The sequence below is a fragment of the Oryctolagus cuniculus genome, chromosome 15 (genome assembly GCF_964237555.1).
Source record: "Oryctolagus cuniculus chromosome 15, mOryCun1.1, whole genome shotgun sequence".
Taxonomy (NCBI): Eukaryota; Metazoa; Chordata; class Mammalia; order Lagomorpha; family Leporidae; genus Oryctolagus; species Oryctolagus cuniculus.
Genome location: NC_091446.1, coordinates 81,857,168 through 81,874,687, shown reverse-complemented (window position 1 = coordinate 81,874,687; position 17,520 = coordinate 81,857,168). Strand labels below are relative to the sequence as shown.

The 17,520-nt window shown below is 53.8% G+C and overlaps 1 protein-coding gene across 3 annotated transcripts in view; it reads right to left on the bottom strand.

Annotated features, from left to right (window-relative positions):
• Positions 1–17,520, bottom strand: part of WDFY4 (WDFY family member 4) — a 275,027-nt gene that overhangs the window by 56,445 nt on the left and 201,062 nt on the right. For all 3 annotated transcript variants that reach the window (XM_017338630.3, XM_051837551.2, XM_051837550.2), the window contains exons 44-47: positions 15,986–16,134; positions 9,821–9,941; positions 7,162–7,247; positions 6,290–6,352 (exon numbers count right to left, since the gene is read on the bottom strand). In XM_017338630.3, coding sequence (XP_017194119.2) covers positions 6,290–6,352; positions 7,162–7,247; positions 9,821–9,941; positions 15,986–16,134 — 419 coding nt within the window. The remainder of the gene's footprint in view (positions 1–6,289; positions 6,353–7,161; positions 7,248–9,820; positions 9,942–15,985; positions 16,135–17,520) is intronic.

Below are 17,520 nucleotides of genomic sequence, written 5' to 3'. Positions count from 1 at the left end.
AACTACTGCTCTTGGACTATCATTACAGACTCCCAAGCAGGATGCTAAAATAAAAAGAAAATGCATAGCTTCTCTCTGAATGCCCCCAGTTTCCTGGAGGTGGCCCAGCAGGGTGTAACCTGGAACCAGCAGGCTGCTCATCACTTGATTCACCCTTCCTTCCTTCCTTCCTTCCTTCCTTCCTTCCTTCCTTCCTTCCTTCCTTCCTCCCTCCCTCCCTCCCTCCCTCCCTTCCTTCCTTCCTTCCTTCCTTCCTTCTTTTTTTCTCCATACTTATTTGAAAGGCTGAGTTACAGAGACAGAGAGGGACAGAGAGAGAGAGATCTTCCATCCACTGCTTCACTCCCCAGATGGCTCTAATTGGCCAGGGTTGGGCTGGGCTGATGCCAGGAGCCAGGAGCTTCATCCGGGTCTCCTACTTGGGTACCAGGGGCCCAAGGACTTGGGCCATCTTTAGCTGATTTCCCAGGTGCATTAGCAGGCGGCTGGATGGGAAGTGGAGCAGCCGGCACTAGAACTGGTACCCATATGGGATGCCAGCACTGCAGATGGCAGCTTTATCCACTGTGCCACGGCACCGACTCCCCACAGGCACCTTTTGCTTCCATGGCACAAGGGTCAGCATGTCAGACCAGGGCTGTGGAAGGTTCCTTCAGGTTCATTCAAGGATGTATGCTGAGTCCAACAGCGGCTGGACAGAGGGAGAACTCAGCAGGCAACCTGACCTTGTATTTCTCTGTTTCCTAAATCCTGGGCTCAGTATGACCTGAGATGGTTGAGGAGCAATGTAACCGAGCCAGGCCACATTAGCTTCCCTAAGAAATGTCTACAGAGAAGCAAGTGAAAATGTGGGACCCCCATCCCTGCTGAGAACCACCATAAACATTCTAATCTGCAAAGCTCTTTGCGTATTTTAAACAAAGCAGATAGCTGCTTTGGGTACCCACTACCCTTTAGACCAGGACAAGGTTGGTATTCACTGCCTTGAGAAAGTATGTTCCAAAAAAAACAAAATTCACAAGAACCTGTTTCTTGTTATCTGTCCCTGAAAGATGACATAACACCCAAAGTGACTGTTTCCTGTCTCTTCATTTCCGAGTAGTCTGGAGTAACGAGATGACTCCAGCACTGAGCGTGTCCATTTGTTCTTCCTTTAAAAGAACACGGCATGATTTTTCAAAGGGCTGCTCGGTGTCGGAACATTTGGTAAGGGCACGGAGAACTTTCAAGTGTAAGGATGTCCCTATTCATTCACACACACGCTCGCAAGCCCCAGCCCCATCCTTGTACCTTCTGCTGTTGCGTCTCCTCTCTGGATGGCCCCTCTCTCCCTCAACAGAGCCTGTGTGTGACTGCGTGGAGTGGCCCTTGTCTGGGGACTCTAGATAGCTTCATGTGGGAAGGCCCTGTAGATCTGCCAAGCCTTGCACCCCACAGAGGTCAAACCATGCCAACACGGGTGAGTTAGAGAGCTCAGATTCATCCAGGGTTTCCAAGTATTTTCTACTTGGGATCCAGGCCCAGGTAAACTCCTTGACATACAGCCATGGAGGCAACCATTGTCGCTGGAATTCTGGTCCCCAAATCTCTGGCTTCCCCCACATAGAGATGGCATCCAAAGAGGGTCAAATATATAACCAGGAGCAGGGACTGGAGACAAGAAAAATCTTCAGCATAGGCTGAGCGCCACGGGCCAGGTCATAACCCTCCGAAGGGCACAATGTAGTTGCTTCTGGAAAGAGACGTGCACATTCCTGACAGTGTCCAGCAAGCAGCTGGGCAGGTTCCAAGACTCATTCTATGGACTGGGCATTGCCCCTGGCCGTGAGCATGGAGCATGCCCCCACGCATTCCATGTACATGGCAATGGTGAGCCCAACTCTCCTAAGGCTGAGGCCAACAGGTGCTCTGCTCTCCTGAGCCCCAGTGCTGGCTGGTGAGAGAAGGGCTGAGAAGCGGGGGAGATGCCAAAGAGCAGGGACCACTGTCTCTTTGTAATCAGTTGTCCATGAACGTGTGCCAAGCACGTGGTGGGCAATTCTAAAAGGAAGCAAAGGCCTTGCAATCTACTGGGAACCTGGGACGCTTTGCCAGATCCCACAGCCTGCGGCTAGTTCCTCGGCACAGGCTCTCCACGCGCTCGGTGATCTCATTCTCAAGACCTTGCATGAACTGAGCTGAATGTCACCCTGGAGCTCCACGTACAGCTTTCTCCAAGGGTCTCCACGCTCGGAGCTGCGCGGGGTCTGTGCAAGGCATGACACAGAACGGTCCTGGAATGGTCCTGCTCCGGTGGTCTCAGCCAGCACTGACAGCAGACAGAATCGCCATGGAAACACAATCACGCAATCCCCAGCTGTCCCCCTACCTACAGGAGGGCCAGCAGCAACCTACTGATTCGTGAGGCGCAATTTCCAAAGATCTACTCCACCACAGAGCTGCCTTCCTGGGAAGCATTTCTGTGTGGGCCCCCAGTTTAGTGGCCACAGCCTCTATTCTGTGTGCTTCCTGTTGTCCCTTCTGTGTCCTTCCTCTTCCTATCTGAAGGAGGAACACAGAAGTTCGGCAGTTTGGAGGAGACCCAGAGGCCAACCGACTAGGAGAGGACCGAGTGCCACTCACTGTCGCAGCCACGGCCACAAGGTCTCTGAGTGCTGCTATATTATATATTGATGAGAAGGCGACCTGTGGAGACACGAGGGCTTAGTGAGGTCACTCGTGTGACAGTAGATGCGGTGCTATTCCCAGGGAGCAAGAAAGGGGGTGTACGTGCGGTCCACGAGTATGGCGGTCCCCAGGAGTCCTCTCTGCGTGGGACAGTGCATAGCCACCTGCTCTGACGGGCGCCTCCGTGCCCACCTGTCTTGTAACAATGGAATCTTGGCTCTTTTAGGAATCCACATCCCCATCCTCATGGTCCACGTTGCTGGGTGGACTGACCTCACCTCCCGAATCAGGGGAGGGTCTCTACCACCCTGAGCTTGGAGTGAAAGTCTTTGCTTGGTTCTGTGATGAGCAGGAAAGCCAGCCTGGGTGTGTGAAAACCAGCCTTGGAATTTGTACAACAGTTTTTAGGACAGGGTACGTGGAATGTGTGGTGGAACCCGTGTGTGACTGATGGGCTGCACCTGCAGGACCATCAATGTCATTGTGATACCAAGGGCTGGAGAGACCCGAGCCAGTCCCAGGGGAACATCCACTCAGAGATGGGGGAGCAGCTGTTTCCTGCAGACTTATTTGAGCCTGAAGCCTGCCCATGAATGTTTCTTTTTGTTTCCATTTGAAATGGCTTCTCACTACTTAAAAGGGTGCAGAGAGAGCTGAGTGTGCCTGCTAAGGCTTGTAGGAACAAACTGTATCACGGGAGCTCACATCCAGCTGATACGCAGAGTTGGGGCCATGCTGTTGCTGAACTCATGGACTACGTCCACTGGAGCTGGTGAACAGGGACCCGCCGGTGCCCAGGTCTCTGGCACGGTGCCCTGGCATGCCTGAGACTTCCTCACAGTGCGTCCACTACAGGGCAGTGCTGGTTCAACAGGAAGCCTCTGCTGGGAGCCACTGGAAACCATCAGTGACTCCCGTGTTGTCAAGGTCACTGGTCATTTCTCAGTTCTTGCCCAACTTGAGCTGTCAAAAACATTTGAGTGCCAGCGCTGTGGCGCAGTGGATAAAGCCACTGCCTGCAGTGCCCACATGCCTTATGGGTGCCGGTTGGAGTCCCAGCTGATCCACTTCCAATCCAGCTCTCTGATATGGGCTGGGAAAGCAGTAGAAGATGGCCCAAGTCCTTAGGGCCCTGCACCCGTGCGGGAGACCTGGGAGAAGCTCCTGGCTCCTGGCTTCGGATCGGCTCAGCTCTGGCCAGTGCAGCTATTTGGGGAGTAAACCAGTGGATGAAAGACCTCTTTCTCTCCCTCTGGCTCTACCTCTCTGAAACTCTGTCTTTCAAATAAATAAGATAAATCTTAAAAAAAAAATTTTGATCCCTCTTACCTTGGAACAGTCTGCCTGGCTCCCAGGATGTTTCCATACTGGTTGCCCCTTCTTCCCTATCTTCTGCTGGTTTCTCCTCATGTGCTCCCTCTCTAAAAGTTCCTGCAGCCCGGCCGGCGCCGCGGCTCACTAGGCTAATCCTCCGCCTTGCGGCGCCAGCACACCGGGTTCTAGTACCGGTTGGGGCGCCGGATTCTGTCCCGGTTGCCCCTCTTCCAGGCCAGCTCTCTGCTGTGGCCCGGGAGTGCAGTGGAAGATGGCCCAGGTGCTTGGGCCCTGCACCCCATGGGAGACCAGGAGAAGCACCTGGCTCCTGGCTCCTGCCATTGGATCAGCGTGGTGCGCTGGCCACAGCGCGCCGGCCGTGGCGGCCATTGGAGGGTGAACCAACGGCAAAGGCAAAGGAAGACCTTCTCTCTGTCTCTCTCTCTCTCACTGTCCACTCTGCCTGTCAAAAAAAAAAAAAAAAGTTCCTGCAGCCCCAGGACACAGCCCTCTACCTCTCTTCCATGTGCACATGTCCTCCTGGCAACGCTGTCCACTCTCATCACTTCACAGACTATTCCAAATACATGGCTCACCGGGACTCCCGCCCTTGAACTCCAAACCCACATCTCCAATGGCCCACCCACCACAACACTCACACCTCCAAAGCTGAACCTCTGACAGCCACCACAGCCCCACGGCAGCTCTTCTCACGACGGAAGTGCCCACTGCATTTTCCAGCGGCTAGAGCCAAAGTCCTGGGTCTTATCCCAAAGCTCCCTCGTCCTCTCTCTGCCTGACACCTGATCTGTCATCAGATGCCGTCAGAGGAGCCTTCACCACGTGCCTGCTTCCCACTGTCTTTGCGCTCATCTCTTTGACCCACGCCATCACCGTCTCTCACCTGGGTATGACAAAAGCTTCCTCACCAGACTCCAGCTTCCGCTTCTGACCTACCACGTTCTGTTCTGGACACAGCAGAGGTTGAGCCACACGTTTCCTCTGCTCAAAACCCCACAGTGCTTCCCGTGTAGTCAGAGTAGGCCCGGCACCTTTACCCTGGGGCCCAGCTCCCACACTCACCTGTTAGCACGGCTCCCTCTAAGAGTTCAGCGTTTATTTCTATCTGCTTTGCTTTCTGTCCTGATGTTTACCATGGACTGTTACGCTTTTTAGTTCACTTACTTAGATTGTTTTAGGTCTGTCCTTACAAGAATATAAATTCAGTTAGGGACAGGAGTTTTTTGTTTGTTTGTTTGTTTACTAACTCGCTTATTGCTCCTGCTAGACAGCAAATACAACATGTCACAAGTGGTCCAAAAATAATTTTGAGAGAATTGGTGGAACCCATTGTACACTTAAAGGTACTCTGAGTATCATTCTTAGGGATACCCCTCCTGTCCTGTCCCCACTCCATATTCCAGGAGGAAAAAAACAGCCATGGCTTCTTCTCCATCATTTTCACTCCTAAGTGATATAAAGCCGTTTGCTGATCCTGAATTGGCTCCTCTGAGATCTGGGAGCCTGTGGAGGCGACACAGGTAGGGACCACAAGCATCTCACAGATGCACCCATTACCATCGCACTCATGCCATCAGAGATAGGCCAATTCCCTTTATCCAAAGTGCTTGGGATCCAAAGGCGTTCACAGGTTGGATTGTTTCAGAAGCAGGAATATCTGCATATACACAATGACAGACCTTGGAGCTAGGACCCCGTGTCTATACAAAATTCATTTATGCTTCATAAACACCATATACACATAGCCTGAGGTGGAGAATTTTACCCAGTATTTTTAATGCACCTGCACTCAACTGCAATGCATCACATTAGGTCAGATGTGGGCTTTTCCACTGTGGCGTCACGTCAGTGCTCAGAGAGGTTGCGATTCTGAACATTCTGGATTTTTGGAGTAGGGATGCTCAATCTGTACTGACTCAGCCTCTGAAATCCAGAAACTCTCCTTATAAGAAGGAGAGCTGCAGACCGGCTCACTGGCCTGACCCATGGGCTATACAGCCTGGGCTGCTGACACCTCTATGAGCAACCTTTGCTCACCACCGCAGGTAAGGGGCTACTTCCGGCTGCTCGGCCTGAAAAAGCCACAGGATGTGCCGGACTTCAAGTCTGTGTAATTGGCAGAGGGATTCTCAGGCGCTGGATCAGGATGTATGGGGATGGGACAGAGGGAATTGACGGGAAACGGAGGTGCTCTTAGCATCGCTTCTTGGAGCAGAACCAGGTGACCAAAGAGAATCCCAGCGAGGCCAGCCCCGTGCCCAGTCAGCAGGGCTGGCCCAGGTGTTACCTGAGATTGAGGGGGTCCTCCATGATGCCTTTCCCTTTCAGATTGGGTTGAAAAGAGCAGAAGCTGAACAAAAAAAAAAAGAGAGGAACCGTTCCGTCAGCACCACCAGCAGAGAGGCCGCGGGAGCCAGGCAGGAAGCCGAGCCCTGCCTGCCCCTCTGAGCACAACCACTCCCTCCCTCAATCCAACCACTGTGCGCTTTGGTCCTGGCTAGGAACCTGCAAATCCATCGTGAGGTTAATCAGACTAAAAACAAATCACCACGAGTATAGACACTGCCTTCAGTTTCTTAGACCAAATCCACCTGGAGAAAGAGAAGTCAACTGAAATAGCAGGCTTCTCTCTTTAAGAAGAAGTTTTCTGCCCCAGCAGGAAATCAGCTGTGTGGAATTTTTCACCAGTGAAGTACGAAACTGGAGCAACTAAAATTGGCAACCAGGATCAAACAGACAGATTAAGTCCCCAGAAAAAATAAGTTACTTGGAAAATTGGAAAATAAAGCCAGAATATTCTGGAAGGCTCATTAAACATGTTTCTTAAATATGGTGTATCTGCAGTTTTTCTCCTTTCTGTCATGACTGCCTCATTACTCATTATGTGAGTCCGTGGAAAGGGAGCTTGCTTCCAAGAACTCCTCTCTCTCTCTCTCTCTCTCTCTCTCTCTCTCCCTCCCTCCCTCCCTCCCTCCCTCCCTTGGCACTTCGTCCCAGTATTCCACAGCTCTGGGGACCAGGAAGTTCTTCCTTGTGCCTAACCCAGGTCCTGCCTGCCGTGCACGGGGAACACTTCTGCACGCACAAGCTGAGCCATCCCTGGTCCTCCGTTCTTGGTTCAGGTCAGTGGCCCTGGAAGGAGGATTCTCAAACCCTCACCTTTTGAAGGCTTTACTCCGATCACCGTTGTAGAAGACGAGAAACTTGGAATACCCATTTTGGAAAAAGAGCTCCAGGGCGATGTCCTACAAAGAGAAATCCTTTGAATGCTCCTGTCCCTGGCAGGCAACCCTTCCTGGTGAGCTCTGTGACTCTCTCAGGGATAGGTAGACCCTGGTGTCAGTCACGTGGGAGGGGAGGGGGCTCGGCCGAATGGGCGGGGGCCTGCCCAAGCTCCAGCTCCTTGGCAGAGACAGGAAGTAAAAGCTGCCTGCCCAGGAAGAGCAAGGAGCAGACACAGGGAGAAGGTGGCCAGTGACGGCTTCAGAAACTTTCACTTCCGGGTCATGGGCTGGGTTTCCTCTCAGCACAAGCAGGGGGCAGCTACTGAGTGGGTGCAGCCATCCCATCTCATCTGCGGCAGAAGAGGCCAGGGCGCTGTGCCAAGCCCCTTGTGCTGAGCTGCTGGGGGGCGCAGCCGTGCTGACACGGCAGTGCCATTATCACGGGCGCCTTGTTAATGTCCAAATAAAACCCACGCATTTTTGGCCGGCGCCGCGGCTCACTAGGCTAATCCTCCACCTTGCGACGCCAGCACACCGGGTTCTAGTCCCGGTCGGGGCGCCGGATTCTGTCCCGGTTGCCCCTCTTCCAGGCCAGCTCTCTGCTGTGGCCCGGGAAGGCAGTGGAGGATGGCCCAAGTGCTTGGGCCCTGCACCCCATGGGAGACCAGGAGAAGCACCTGGCTCCTGCCTTCGGATCAGCGCGGTGCACCAGCTGCAGCAAACCGGCCGCGGCGGCCATTGGAGGGTGAACCAACGGCAAAGGAAGACCTTTCTCTCTGTCTCTCTCTCTCACTGTCCACTCTGCCTGTTAAAAAAAAAAAAAAAAAAAAAAAAAAAAAAAAACACAACACCAAAACACCCACGCAGTTTTTCTTTCCTTTTCCTTTCTATTTGTTTGGTTTTTTTGTTTGTTTGTTTGTTTATCTGTTTGTTTCCCTTCCCTTCCTCCTTCCCTCTCTCCCCTCTTCGATCCCAAGCTACGTAAATAGCAGACTTGCAGTGAGGGATATGGGAGTCCGCATCGCGGATAAGCCTCAGGGACAGGGTGAGGGAGGGCGAGTTCCCAGGGATGGAGGGAGGGGTGGCAAGGGGTGAGGCCTGCAGCTGGAGGGGCAGGTGGGTGGGGAGACGGGGGTGGGACTCCCAGTGGGCACTGCATCCCATCAGAGTCATTTCCTGCCCCCCCCCCCAGCAGAAGGGAGGTGTTAGGCTTGGTGTTACAAACCCCTCTCCTTTGCTGATTGGAGTAAGAGCCCTAGATGTCCCCTCTACTGATGGAAACATAAATAACGGGGATGTAGACTGTGGAGGCGCCAGCCGGCTCCGGCATCTGTGGGAGCCAGGCTCTGGTTCACTCCTGGGCGATCCCAGGTCTGCACCAACAGCGGTCTTGCTGTTAAAGCACCCTGCACAGCACCACTGTCAGGGGATCCAGGCATCTGGAAAAAATCAGATTGCCAGGGCAAAGAGAGACTCACAGATACCTGTCAGCTACCAGGTCTCACCCGTCGGGTGACCCAGAATCCTAGCCAATCATTCTGAAGACCTTCCACGCGCACCAACATTCGCCCTGTGCTCTGGATGGGACGGTGCAAAAGACAGGCAAGAAAGCCTGGAGGGCTGCCTGAGGGAGGCATCGTGGCCCAGCCAAGGGCAGACCCACTCCAGGCTCGGTCCCACTGCCCAGAGCCACCCTGGTGGGGGGCTGCCTCTTCCATGCACCCCCTTGGAGCTCTTTCTCCTTGCAAAGGAGCTCGCCCGACTCAGACAAAATGGATGCAGCTGTGGGCAGGGGAAAGAGGGGTCTGCAGAGACCCAGACAGGAGCAGCAGCTGGCTGGACCCGGGTCAGCAGGGCCGCGGGAACTTTCTGGAATCTGCTCCCCTGGGAGGCCTCCCTGAAGGAAGCCATGCAGAGTAAACATACAAACAGAGAGTACCCTTCCTGGGTTCCACAGGGCCAAGCACTGTCCCCCGTGCAGAACCCCGTGACCCAACCCAGACCCTGGCCCCTCCTCTCCCCGCCTCCTCCGCCTGCTGCCCTGGGAACGGGATGCTGAGGTTGGGCTGATGGGGCCAGCTGGGTCTGAGGCCTCCGGGACGCCCAGGGCTTCCTCCTCTCTCTCCTGCGGTGGGCTCGGAATCCAGGCAGAGCTTTGGGGTTCTGCCTGGGGAAGCCTGCAGGCAGCAGGGGGAGCCTTGGTAGGGGGCCGTCAGGAGGCTCCTGAGCCGCTCTGCCCTGGAGCCTAGTGACAGGGGGACAGGAAGGAGGGTGGCGGTCAGGGGAGGGTCCTGGCACCACGCGGGCTCAGCAAGGCAGGTAACTCCCAGTCCTCAGCCACGGAGCCGGCCTGCCCTGTGTTCCTGCTCCTCCTGGGCTGCTCAGATCGACGGCAAGGAGACAACACACAGTGGGAGACAGACGAGCCGGGAAGCCCACCGCCCAGACAGGAGACAACACAGCACAAGTCAGAGCCAGGGACCTGGGCCAACACAAGCCTGAGAGTTTCCTGCTGTCTCCCCGAGGGCACCCGGCTAGCTGAGCACAGGCGGAGCAGGGGTCAGGCGTGTGTCCTCCACGACTCCAGGGCGTACCTGTAGGAGGAAGCGGGCGTGCCGGAGCTCCCGCAGGTCGCCGTAGCCATGGCACTGGCACGAGTAATGGTCGGAGCACCTGTCTTTGCTGCACATGTTGAAAATGAAGGGGTCACTGATGCTGAAAAGGAAACAGGACATGGGGCGTGTGTGTTTGGACATCAGATGGGCGTCCACCCCTTTGCGCCCTCCGAGTTTCTGGGGACATGTCCAGAAGTGCATTGGTCGCTACTGGCTGCTGTGCCAGCCCCCACGGCCTAGGAAGCACTTTCTAAGCACCTGTTACATCAGTCTGGTGCTGGGGGCTGTTCCCACACAGGACACCCACCCAGGACAGCAAGATGACGGCACAGCCTCCGGGACAGCACTGACGCCGGTTGTAGGGGGCTGGGGCAGGGGGTATGAGAAGGCCCCTCTGTGCAGCGACTGCACTTGGAGATACTGCCAGCCACCCTGGGAGCTTTCTACATGGGCCATCCTGAGCAGCTGGCTCAGTCCAGTCTTGGGCCAAAGAGAGAGCCGCCGGGTTCTGCAGGCACCGCTCCATCACACAGCACAGACAACCACCCGGAAGCTCAGATCCCTAGGCTGCAAGATGCAGGCTGAGTGGGACAAAGGGCAGGGGGCCCTGGTGAAGTCTCCCAGGCCTTGGAGCACGAGCAGCCAGCTTGGGAGACTGGCCGGGGACCCGTGTAAAAGCCAGAGGATGGCCCGGGTGTGACCCGAGATCCTCCTCCCACCTCGCCTGCAGGATGGACGACGATGACCTGTTGGGCCCAGCTGTGGGGGCGACTGGTCACGTGGGTGTCTCAGGAGCCCGTCCCTGCGAGATGTCACACTAAGCCTCCTCTGGGAGGGGGGGCAGATAGGGAACAATCTAGACCCCAGAAGTGCCAGAAGCCAAGTAAGGTTAAGCAGAGAGAGTGTCTCACTCTCAGCATAAAGTGGACTTGGGAAGTACAGCTGGCCTCTCTATAAGGCAGTTCTGTACCTGGGCCATGCCCCCCTCCCCTTTTAGGACCCAAAAAAAGGGCTCTGGGGCACCCCCTCCCACCCTTCTCAGAACAATCCACCCAAGGCCCTCTGATGGCTCCAGTGAAAAATGTAGTTTTGGTTCTGGATGCTTCTGCCAGGACACTTTAATTGAAACCTGCTGCTGGCCTAGGCTGCTGTCCATTATTAACATCCCTATCTGGGACGGAGCTGAACTTCTCTGACTCCCCGTGGGGCCATCAGGAGAACCCTGCTTCCTGCCCATGGCTTGAGTCAAGCACTGGTCCGGCGTGGGGGACTGGTGGGAACAGCACAAGCAGTGACGCTGCATACGGTGGGGGAACTCGGCCAAGGTCTCCGGTTCCTGAGCTGCACGTTTGCTATCTCCACCCTGCAGACGTGGCTTCTGGCCATGGCTGCCTCTCTGCTGTGCTGGGCCGGTGGGCTGGGCGACTGCCACGCTCGCTGGCGTCCTGAGCGCGTCCCTGTCATTCCATTCTGTCCTCATCACTGAGCATGTGTTATGGCTACGCCCTTAACTTACGTCCAGACACTGCGTTCCAGACAAAGGAGGCTGTTTGGATACGAGGGACCCGGACTCCAACCCAGATCTACAGACTCAAAAACCCGAGTGCTTGCAACAGGATCTTCTCCCCCACCCGCCTCCCCTGGGACGGGAGGGGTCTCTGGGTTTCACAGAGCTCCTCTCTCCAGCTCTCCCTCCTTTCTATGTAGTCTGTGCTGATTCAGCAACCTCCGACTCCCGCACACACTGGTGGCACAAGGAGCCTTCCGGAAGAAGTAAGATCACTTCTCTCCTGCTTGTAGGAACTGAATATCCACAGAGGGTGGCAATCCTCAGGTGGACCCCCAATTCTCAGCTGAGCTCATTTATATCAAAGACCAGTGAGCTCCCCGGTGCAGTCTGATTAAGGAGCATCCCTCACCCAGCTGCAACTGTGTGTCTTGGACAACACCGCATCCCAGCTGTGCTGCAAAATAACCTGTGTCGGGGCTCCCGAGGTTCGCGGGTAGCAAGGGGCGGCCGATCCACGTTTCTCTTGAGGTAGGGCTGTTGCCACGGTTCACAGGATGCTGTTCACAGCTCTCCTGCCTGACAGCTGTCATGATATATGAAAATTGTCCAGAGTGGTCCTAGCATAACTGTTAATGTTCTTACTAGAGAAACCGCAGTGAGCTAAATAAATGATAGCTGTGATATTGGGTTGACCTGGTCTTTGATAGAAATGGATTTCAGAATGAAATATGCTTGGATTTGTCCTACACTTGAACTTCTCCAATTATCTTCAGAATTACACCTGGAGTCACTCGCCAGATCATAAATCCATTACCAGACTCAACAACTTCCTCCTCTCTCTAGCTATGGAGTCTACCACCGTGCCTCGGACAAGACAGACTTTCAAGAAGCATCTATGAATTGAATTAAACAGGGGATCGAGCCTTGAAACTTCCAACTGATGTGGAAGAATATATTTATTTATTTATTTGAAAGTCAGAGTTACACACAGAGAGGAGAGGCAGAGAGAGAGAGAGAGAGAGGTCTTCCATCCGCTGGTTCACAACCCAAATGGCTGCAATGGCCAGAGCTACGCTGATCCGAATCCAGGAGCCAGGAGCCAGGAGCTTCTTCCAGGTCTCCCACACTGGGCCATCTTCTACTGCTTTCCCAGGCCACAGCAGAGAGCTGGATCGGAAGTGGAGCAGCCGGGACTTGAACTGGCATCCATATGGGATGCCGGCACTGCAGGCAGCAGCTTTACCTACGACGCCACAGCGCTGGCCCCAAGTGCCTTATTTTAATATCTCAGGTCAAAGGTCCAGTTGGATGTTTTGGGTCCCCACCAAATGAACCAACTGCTAAAGCTTGTGAGCTTGACTCCATGTCATGGGTAGGATTGTGCTCACTAAGAGATGCTGATATCCTAAGCTGCAATATACAATGTGACTGCTTTTGGAAATAGGGTTCAAGTCAAAATGCCCCAAATGCAGTATGTGATGTCTTTATAAGAAGGAGGAATTTGCACACAGAGGGACGGTGACATGAAGACACACAGGGAGAAGACGCCATGCAAAAGGAGTTCGGACTCCTGCAAGCAAAGGAACACCAAGCCCTGCCCACAAACACCGGAAGCTGGAAGAGGCAAGGGGTGATTCTCTCCTAGGGCTGTCTGAGACAGTAGCGTCTTAACATTTTGACCTCAAACTTCGAGCATCTAGGACTGTGCAACTGTGTATTCCTGTATCCGTGAAAGTCACCCAGGTTTTAATAGCTTAGAAAATGAATACAGCCACCCTGTTTTCAGAAGGAGACCGGCAGTGAGCCCAAGCCAACCTTCTCAGAAGGCTCCTAGTTCCTAAGGAAGGTTCTCAAGTACATGCATCTAACCACTAATGGGGAATTTGCAGTGTTCTTGAGTTTTATTTGGGATATTTTTTATGGCACATCAGAGAATCTCTTTCAAGGTCTAATGCTCAACTGTGCTCAATTTGATGGCAGTCTTTTAGAGCAACATTTCAGGGTTGACTTAACTTTATTTTTAACAGGCTTATTTATGTATCTTCCTTAGTCTCCATGGTCAAAATAAGACTTACTCCCCATTGATCCGACATGATCTAGGAGCCTGTCAGGGAGAAGTGCATCCTGGGGAATGCTCGCGGGCTACACAAGACCCCCGAGAGACAGCACTGTCTGATTAGCACACACTTCTTGGAGGTATGGTGACTAAAATTACCCGCACAACTCCCAGCTGAGATTCCAGGCAGTAATCTGTTCTCCCTCCACTCTGACTTGCACTCTAGAAGCATACATTTTCACACATGGACGGTCTCTCCTGCCGTTCCAAGTCCAGTCTATGCATATAACCACTGGGCTTCTATCAACAGTGCGAACACAGTCAATTGGATCCTGATTAGATGCACCTCATAGACACAATCTGCCCAATCAATAAGACTTCATCTAACTTTCCCAAGCTGAGCTGGAGGTGCAGAGGGAAGCAGTGGATAATGCAATCATCACATGGGCATGCTATGCATATAGGTAGAGTGGAAAGCATCCATCAGTGCTCACTCAGAGAGGCCAGTCTGCAGACCCATTGTCCATATTGATCAGTATCAATAAAACATGAGCAATAAGATGGGATGAGCGTGCCAAGTATTAATTATGCTCCCTCTGCCTCCGAAAGGCACAGAGGACGCATGGCAATCGGTGAACGTGGGGTATGAATAAAAGATGGAAATTAGTGCAGAGAGAAACGCCAAGAATTCTAAAGCCGATCTACATTAAAGAAGGACAGGCTGGCATCTAGTCTCCCACACGCCTTCCATTCTTGCATCCTGACATAAGCTGGAAATGCTATGACAACTGGGAGTGACACTTCTCAGTGATCGGCAGGGAAGAACCTGAAATCCAGTGGTTCTCAAAGCGTGGTGCCAGACCAGCGGCAGAATTAGCACGAGTTGGGAAGTTGTGAAAACCTCAGGCACTTGGGGCTGGGGGGGGGGCAGTGTTGTGATGCAATGGGTTAAGTTGCCTCCATAGGAGTGACCCTTGGAGTCTTAGCTGCTCCACTTCTGATACAGCGCCCTGCAAACGCCCCTGGAAAATTATCAGAGGATGGCCCAAGTGTTTGGGCCCCTACCACCCACATGGGACACCCAGAGGGAGTCTAGGATCCTGCCTTTGGCCCAGCACAGCCCTAGCCATTGCAGCCATTTGGGGAGTGAACCAGCAGACAGATCTCTTCCTCTCTCTTTCTCACCCTCTCTCCACTCTGCCTTCCCTACCCTTAGCCACACTCCACCCACCTCCCAGCTCTCTGTAACTCTGCTTTTCAGATAAATAAATGAAATATTTTTTTAAAGAACTTCAGGCACTTGGGACAGGTAATTGGTGTCATGGCTAAGCCACCACTTGGGACGCCCGCATCCCATACTGGAGGGCCTGGGTTCAGGTTGCAGCTCCTCTCTCTGTTTCAGCCTCCTGCCAATGTGCATCCGGGAGGCAGCAGATGGTGGCTTAAGTAGCAAGATCTGTCACCCACAGAGGAGAGCTGGACAGAGGAACCAATAGATGAGAGCTCTCTCACTCTTTCTCTCTCTCTCTCCCTCCTTCCTTCTTCCTCTCCCTCTCCTTCTCCCTCTCTCTGCCACTCTGCCTTTAGAATAAAATCAGATTAAATCAAGTTTTAAAAATCTCGGGTACTACACAGACCTGCTGGACTAAACACCTGGTGGCAGCCGGACTCAGAAGTCTGTGTCCTAACGAGCCCTCCCTCCAGGTTAATTCTGATGTAAGCTTGGTTTGAGAGTCACCACGCTAAGGGTATCTTGATGTCGTGCGAACCTCGGGCTAACCAGACTGGGCAAGGCCTGTGTCCACACAAAGACATCTTTGTCTGGAAGTCTTCAAAAGCAAGGATCAAGTGAAAGCATACAGCTTAACAATGGAACTTTTGGCCGGAGTGCAACCACAGCCAATTTGGGTTTGAATGGCTGTGCTTCATAAATGCCAGGGAGCTGACGGTTCAGAGCCCATAGAACCCAAGAAGGCCAAGTGCACTGGATCCTAAAGCAGGACCTTCCAGCTTGCTGCCCAAGATCTCTGGTAGTGGTTGCTGTACAATGACTTAAAACTTCTATCCCAATATCACCTCGAGATCTCTCAAGACTCAGACATTCCCTGCTTTCTCAGGGAGCTCCCCCAGCCCCACAGCCCCAGTCCCAGGTCATGCCTCCACATGTGAGCCCCTAAGAGTCCCCACATAGCATGCAACTTGTCCCACAAGGAGAGTGCACAGGGACCTCCTTCCAGAAGGCTGCCAATTGCACCTGCGCAGCCTCACAAAGAAACAGTAGTGTCCAGTGGGGAAGCCGACGGGACTGAATTCAGCTCCAGCAGCCCAAGGAAACAGCCCTCATCCTGAATGCATTTCTTTGTCTGCAAGTCTACCACCCACTGCAGGCTTCAGCTTTGGGAGCTGCAGTCATGGGCAGCCTGTGTGGGTAGGTTCTTCTGCTTCATCTCATGGCTCAGCTGCAGGCCCGACCCTGCAGTAAGGACCCGGTGGAGCAGGGATGAATGGGGGTGGAGAGGGTGTGGGAAGGAGACCTGGGGCTCAGGGAAGAGTCTTCTGGAAGCAGCAGGGCACTCACTTGGATAAGCAGTGGTGGGTGCAGTAGACGTCGCCTGTGGGAGACAGGGTGAAGTTCTCGCAGATGTAGAAGTGCTGGTGGCCAAAGAGGAGGACCCCTTCTGAGACCAGATGGCCCTGCACAATCACCAGGGAGAACTTCTGTGTCACCTGCAGGAGAGAGTGCCGGCGTCAGGCGGTGTGGACAGGAAGTGTGCTTGGGGTTCTCGTGGAGCATGGGAGGGGTGGTGACCAGCCACTCACTGGACACCTGCCGGTGACAACAGTGCCTGTGAGAATGACTGTGCTGCTGCCCCAGAGCCATGCTCCCGCACCCAGGATCCCGTGAGTTATTCAGACCACGGGAGGCCACCCCGACTCCACCCAGGCACATGGGTGCTATCCATTACTATAGTGAGCACATCAAACTCCTCCCACGCCAAGCCTCTCTCTCACCATGCAGAGTCTTCCACAGTTAACAATGAGGAAAACTCACCAAGGACTGAGAAAATCGACCTCCGTCACGGAGAGGGAGTTTGTCCAGGGGCCGACTGGTAAGAGACTAAGCCAGGATTCACACTCAGGTCTACCCCAGAGCAGCAACTACAAGAGTGGTACTGCCTCCCCCCGCAAGGCCAAGGCAGGTGCTTCTCAAAGTGCCGTCCCAGACCAGAAGCAGAATTAGCATCAGCTGGGAACTCATTAAAACTCTTGGGCACTTGGGGGAGTGGCAGTGTTAATGGGTTAAGCTGCCGCCTGCAACAGTAGCATCCCATAGGAGCGCACATTGGAATGCCCGCTACTGCACTTCCGATAAGTGGGGGAGGATTCCGGGGAGGCTCGACCGCTGCCCAGCTCCCTCCCCTTGGACCGAAATGTGTCTCCCCCAGCTGCTGTGGAAATGTCACCACCTTTCTAGAATTCCTGTGCTGCAGCGAGCACCTGGCCCAAGCTCACGCGTACCCTTCTCTGAGGCAGTCTGAACCAACCACGGTCAACGTGGCGTAGGAAGCTTAGAACCCTCACCTCAGATCAGCCCTGCAAGAGGCCTGGAATCAGCTGAGGCCTTTGCCAAATCAGACTGCATTAGAGACGCACCCCTCCCTCTGCCCGGCCCTACAACCCACACACCCACACACCCCTTGCGTGCACATCCCTGGTTCACAGTTAGCTTCCAGGGCAAACTTGGTATGGCCCAGAGTCCTGCATGTGGTAAGCACCAAGTGACCCTTACCCGGATTAAGTCCCTGAAGCAGCGAGTGAGTGGATAAACGGAGGTGGAACATAGAGAGACTTCGACTAAGGACAAGGCCAACTTTGTCTCAGGGTAACTGGTAACTGCGCGCTAGCTCCTGTTAAGCCAAGCCAAGGCAGAACTCATATTCTGGGAAGAAAAAGACAGGTCCCAGGAGATAAGATGTGCACCCAGGGCTATGGTTTCAATGTGGTTTGTTTGCACCAAAACTCATATTGAGGCTTACTTCTCTCAGTAACGGTATTGTAAGAGGGGTGATCAGGCCTTCCAGACAGTTAAGTGCTTTTTTCAAATGAGTGAGT